This window comes from Propithecus coquereli, unplaced genomic scaffold (assembly GCF_000956105.1).
Source record: "Propithecus coquereli isolate 6110/MARCELLA unplaced genomic scaffold, Pcoq_1.0 Scaffold56, whole genome shotgun sequence".
NCBI lineage: Eukaryota > Metazoa > Chordata > Mammalia > Primates > Indriidae > Propithecus > Propithecus coquereli.
In genome coordinates, this window is record NW_012151507.1 from 6,204,445 (window position 1) to 6,210,878 (window position 6,434).

General features: G+C 38.4%; 1 protein-coding gene across 1 annotated transcript in view; it reads right to left on the reverse strand.

The window, feature by feature from the left end:
- Positions 1-351: 351 nt before the first annotated feature.
- The window catches only part of TNFSF18 (tumor necrosis factor (ligand) superfamily, member 18), a 9,474-nt gene continuing 3,391 nt past the window's right edge, over positions 352-6,434 (reverse strand). The window contains exons 2-3 of the mRNA XM_012657751.1: positions 2,959-2,989; positions 352-754 (exon numbers count right to left, since the gene is read on the reverse strand). Of these exons, the coding sequence (XP_012513205.1) occupies positions 408-754; positions 2,959-2,989 (378 nt within the window). The 3' untranslated portion in view covers positions 352-407. The remainder of the gene's footprint in view (positions 755-2,958; positions 2,990-6,434) is intronic.

A 6,434-nucleotide genomic window follows, 5' to 3' on the forward strand; every position in this document is an offset into this window, starting at 1 on the left:
GAATGAAGTAAAGCAGCCCAAGAGCTTGAAAACAAGGCCAGGCTACTGCCCTGGGTCATTTTTGCATACAAGGTAAAGCCTCCATGGGAATAGGACTTCATTTATTTCCATCCAGGGATTCAAGGATTAGACAATGAGTCTTTGAAGAGCTTCTGTCCTCTATTCCTTTATGACTGATTAATGAAATATCATTGCAGGCCTGACATCAGGGGTAACCAAAGTCTTTTGCTCTTCTTCTGAGTCTCTTTCAGATAAGCATGAGAGATGAAAATTCACATGCGGAAGAGTTCTGTTTATGTTGATCTGTATACCCAGACAGACTGTAGGCATTGAAAATCTGCCCCCTCCACCCCACCCACTGGTACTTCTGCACGTGCTCAAGAGGATGAAGAGACCAAATCAAGTCTCTAGGAAATGAATTGGGGATTTGCTAGTAAAACGATCCCCCAGAATGTATTATTTTTTAGAACTTGATATTCAGAGTTGAACATCAAGTGTATTATATCTCCAGCATGCAATTCGTAAGTCCCTCCTACATTTTGGATTATAGAATTGTTGGTGAGAATTTGTATCATGTCTTCATTTTTACATAGCTGCACCGCAAAAGGGGCTACACCCTTGTAGGTTGCATCAGGAGCCACTTGGCCATAAATTAAATACAAGCCATTCTGAAGTATCTCCAGCTTCCAATCAGATAACTTATTCACACAGAGAGGTTCAATAGTTGTCATTTGCCATTTTGAGGGTAACGGTCCTATAACAAATATACAAGGGAGGAAAAAAATGGAAAGCATAGTTATTTCATTATCCAGTTCATCCTCTTCCAGATTGTAGTTAATTTTTTACCATCTGTAAGTTGTTTCTTTACCAGGTCCATACTAGTTCTTTTCAACCATAATTTTAACATTTTAAGTAAATCTACTCCTTGTTTTAGAGCAGTTGCAAATCCTAAGGGTATCTCTTGCTTGGAGAGCTCTAAGGAAATTGATTTGGAATAGAAAAATGAGTTAAGTGGCTCTGTATCTCTTGTCAGTTAATATTTGCAGAAGAAAGAAAGGAAAAGGAAGGAGGGAGGAAGGGAGAAAGGAATCACACAACCAGGATTTTGACAACCAGGGTTGTCAGTCCTTGCCTTTCCATGCTTTCTCTATGTAAATACTATTTACTGTGTATCACCATTAGTGAGACTTTCCCTAATCAATCTATATTTTAAAAAAAAGTGCTCCCCTATCCCTCTCTCCCTCTACCCTGCTTTACTTTCTTCATAGAAGGTGTCAGCAACTAGCATATGATAAATCAGATTGTTCATTTTTTTATTGTCTATCTTATATCCACTTGAATATAACATCTTTCAGGACAAATGTGTCTCTATTTTGCTCATTGCTGTATCTTTAGCACCTAAAAGAGTCGCTGGTACCTAGTAGGTGTTCAATAAATATTTCTTGATCGAACGACCCTTCCATGTTCCTGAATTAGATGCTTTCTGTCTAAACTATGGCTGTTCTCATCAGTTTGTAGGTACACATCATTCATTATCCAAACCCTTCAGAATAGCTACTAGTAAATTCATGAGTTTATAAAATGGAAATTACTTGACTGCTTAAATATAAATATCTCTGGTTTGATACTGGCACAAACGGTTGAAGAAAGGGTCAAGACTGAGGCATTCATTTTCATTTCCTTGGGTATATATGGAATTTAAATATTTACCTAGCATTAATTGGTTTTGTATGGTAGAGTGATTTCAGAGCCCCAAGGGGTGTTTGCACCACCCAGAATATTTACCTGTCCTCTAATTCATGGTAATTTTTGTTGTAGGAAGCAAAGTCTTTGTCCCGTAATTAAAAAGAAACCTTGATACAAAAATACCCTGGAAGAGTTAACACTTTAATTTGAATTCTCATTCATATGTAAATGACTGATCATAGATTATGAAGGCAGATTATGAGGGAGAATGAAGGAGAGATCTCTAGAGCAAGAGACAGAGTCTCCTTGTATCTCCAATGAGCTCAGAGCTCAGTAAATTTCTTCCTCCTTGAAATGTAATAGGCAATAGGCAAGTCACCAGGAAGAAGTGTCATTAGCTCTCCTATTTAATTATGTGTAAGAGGTCACTTAAAGGCCACCTTAGCATCACATGTTCTCAACTTTTACCACATCAAGGCAGAATTTCAAACATACCATGAATTCCATTCCATTTACTGGAAAAGCAAAAACAGAACACAAAGGTAAAGACAAGTAAAAAAAATTTTCTAATTCTCATAAGCCAAGGAAACCTGGTGATTTGAGCTATATAGATAGGAACACAGAGTTAACTCTAGAAATGTTGTGTTCACTGCTGAAAATGTGTTTGACCTGAAACCTATAAACAATCAAAAATATGTTTATTTGAAGTTCTATATGTATTCTAAGAACTATTCAAAGGCTCGGTGTAACTGCAAACTTCAGTTTGTTTTCTAAGCAAATATCAGGTGACTATACGGGAAAATTACTCAGAAGCTAAGAGCAGAGGAGAAAGGAGTAAAGGAAGTGGGCTCTCTCCCAACTCTCATTGCTCTTCTATACACTCAGAAAGAACAGTGGTGGATATTAGCAGTATGCGAAATGTGAGAAGGAGTTTGAGGAAAGGTTTCAGAAATCTGAAACTTGTGTTTATTAAAGCACAGAATTAAAAAGCAGGTTTCTGGATCTCAGATCCCCAGGCCTGTAAGAGTGATGTCCATTCCTGCCCAGAGATAAGGTCTTCCGTATGAGCCATATCAGCCATGGGCTTGTCTGTGTGGTTTACCTCCGAAAGCCTTAACTCCTAGACAACTGCCCAGCACATGATAAGTAATTATAAATAGTAGCTGAAAATGAATAAAAGATAATACAGGCTTTCTTAAAAGCACTAGCACCTGTCTTCTTGCATTAAAAACTAAAGGAAAGTCAAAAGAGGCATGCAAAATAGTTACTCACCAAACTTAGCTACACAGGGCTCATTAGCAGTCTGTTGGGGAAAGAAAAAAGGAATTCATCAGGATGATGCCAGTGTCACTACTTTTTTTGACTGATTTATTTAGAGCTTCAGACTACTGAGGCAAAGTACTTTTCCATAGCCATTAAAAAAAAAAAAAAAATCCTTCCCTCTGCCACGTCTTAGCTCTCTTACCTTCCCTTTAAATATGACTGGCTCCATTCTTCTTTACCTTTCTTTCTTTTCTTTTTTTTTTTTTTTTGAGACAGAGTCTCCTCTTTGTTGCCCAGGATTCAGCCTCAAACTCCTGGGGTCAAGTGATCCTCCCTCCTCAGCCTCCCAAGTAGCTGTGTCTACAGGCATGTGCCACCACACCTGGCTAAGTTTTCCATTTTTTGTAGAGACGAGGACTGGCTATAGAGATGAGCACTGGCTGTGTTGCTCAGGCTGGTCTCGAACTCCTGGTCTTAAGTGATCCTCCCGCCTTGGCCTCCCAAAGTGCTAAGATTATAGGCATGAGCCACCACACCTGGCCTATCCTTTACCTTCCTGGCTGCTTTTTTGGGTCTTTCAGGCAAAAGTTAAGGCCTCATTCCATCACCTAACCTCTACCCACAGGACAACTATTTGATCTTGGATGTTCCCCCTTTTGGGCTATAAAAGTTTTCTGTAAACAGTAGTCTTCACACTCTAGTGACTGTACAAGTTATTCTATTGGCATGTGGGAAGAAAATCACGGAACTTCTATTTATGTTTACTTTTATTTAAAATAAGAAATCAAGCTCTAAAAATATTTACAACTCAGATTGATAAAGCTACCCTTATATAATATTCAGACAACCACATGTCATATATAGTAACTGAGATACACTGAGAAACAGTTTCAACAAACTGTTGCCACTTTCTGCAATTTACATGCTACAAGATGCCATCAGTGTGGTTAATTTTACAAATACAAGTATTTAACCACTAAATGCTGTAAAATACTTTGTGGTAAAATAAGGTATAACCACAAACATTTTTTTGTGCCATCCTAAGTTTATTGGCTTCCTTGTGGCAAAGTGCTTAAGAGCCTTTTTGAATTTAAAGATGTTGCACGTTTCCCTTTTATAGTATTTCTCTGGGAATAAATTAAAGGGAGGCAAGGGCCAATGTCGTGAGACCAGCTAAGAGATCATTGCAGTCATTCATCTAGGCAAGAGAGCACAGTTCCTCTGACCAAGGTGCTAGCAGTGGAGATGGTGATAAGTTATTGGAAAATAGAACCAACGGGAGTTTCTGACATGGATATGGGAAAGGGAATGAGAAGAGACAAAGAAGACTTCAAAACTTTGGGCCTCAGTAATTGGAAAAATAAAGTTGTTATTCACTAAAATGGACAAGATTTAAGAAGAGTAAATCGAGCGGGGGGAACAATCATGGGTTTGGTTTCGGACATGTTTGTGAAGCTTACTCGGTATCCAGGTAAGGGTGTCAAGCAGGCAGTTGGATATATGAAGTTGTCATTTAAGGAGTTCTGGGGACATTCAGCTCATAGGTGATGCTTTAAACTTGAGACTGTATGAGACCATCAAGGCAGTGGATGTAGACAGGGAAGAGTACTGAGGCATTGCAATGTCTAGAGGTCAGAGAATGAGGAGGAACCAGCTAAGGAGACTAGGAAGGAAAGATCAGTGAGGCTGAAAGGAAACTAGCAGAGTGTGATATGTGGAAATCAAGACAGATAAAAAGTGTTTCAGGGAGAAGGATGATCAGCCGGTGTCAAATGGTGCTGATAAGTCAAGTGAGAAGAGGACAGAGAATTGACTGATGGGCTGAGCAGCACAGTACTCACTGGAGTTCTTGACAAAAATAGTTTCTGGGATGCTAAGGGGGCAGCAGCTTAGTTAGAATGGATTTAAGAGTAAATCCGAAAAGAGAAATTAAAGGAGTTTTGCTATAAGAAAGAGCAGAAAAACTGAGTGGAGGCTGGATGAGAATGAAAGGTCAAGGAGGTTTTAGTTGTTTAGGTTTTGTTTTTGTTTGTTTTAATATGAGTGAAAGGACATCTTTGTCTGTTGCCATTTAGGAAAAAAAGACACTCTATAGAAAAGACATCTGCACTCGAATGTTTATAGCAGCACAATTCACAATTGCAAAGATGTGGAAACAACCCAAGTGCCCATCAATATATGAGTGGATTAATAAAATGTGGTATATGTATACCATGGAGTACTATTCAGCTTTAAGAAACAATGGTGATATAGCACCTCTTGTATTATCCCAGATAGAGCTGGAGCCCATTCTTCTAAGTGAAGTATCCCAAGAATGGAAAAACCAGCACTACATATACTCACCATCAAATTGGTATTAACTGATCAACACTTAAGTGCACGTATAGTAGTGACATTCATCCTGTGTCAGGCAGATGGGAGGCAGGAAGAGGGGATGGGTATATACACAACTAATGGATGCGGTGCACACCATCTGGGCGATGGACATGCTTGAAGCTCTGACTTGGGTGGGGCAAAGGCAATAGATGTAATCTAAATATTTGTACCCCCATAATATACTGAAACAAAAAAAAGAAAAAAAAAGGAATGTTCCAGTAAAATGGAGGAGAAATAATAGGTAAGAAAGTTGTTGAAACAATGTCCCAGAGTAGGTAAGAGGTGATAGGATCTAGTTCATAGGTGGCCTTGGATAGGTGGATGGACAATTTATCCATAGTGACAAGAGTTAAACACAATCTCCATGGACACAAATGCAGGTGAATGGTATATGGGGGATTTGGAACCTCTTTCATCCCTGCTTCTATTTTCTCTTGGAACCTGGAGCCAAAGTTATCAGCTGAGAGTGAGAATGAGTAAGAGTTATGAGGTTTTTAAGGAGAAGCCAAAGGTGTGAAATAGTTCAGCAGAGGAGAGTGAATGGACTTGGGAAATGCAGGTGTTTCCAGAGCAACACTGAAATCCCGCTTGAAGGTAGTGGCCGAGAATTTAAAGTAAGACCTTGCGATAAGTTCATGTGTTGACTTCAGATACATCCAACTGTGAAAGACAAAGAGCAGTCTGATTTAATCAGCATTGGAAGTTTTTTATGGTTGGGGTTTTGCCACTAGAGTGTAATGAAAAAAGAGAGAAGCAAGTGATTAGATTTATGCAAAGGAGGTGTTACCATTATAGACCTCGGAATTGAGTTGTGTAAAGAAGGAAGGAAAGGCATGAATGGAGTGAGGGACAATATTATTTTAATTAAAAAAATCACACCACTGAATGATAGATTGAAAATTAAGTGTCGTGACATGTTAAGAATATGCAAAGATGTATTCTTCCATTTTGATCTGTATTTCTTTGTGAAGTAATTTTTCAGTTATGATAGTCAAAACCATGAATCAAGTTAAATTAACTTAGAATATAACCTTCAATTGCTGTATCATAAAACGTTAAACTAAGACTTAAAAATGAAACAATCTATCAAATTACTAAAATATTATTTT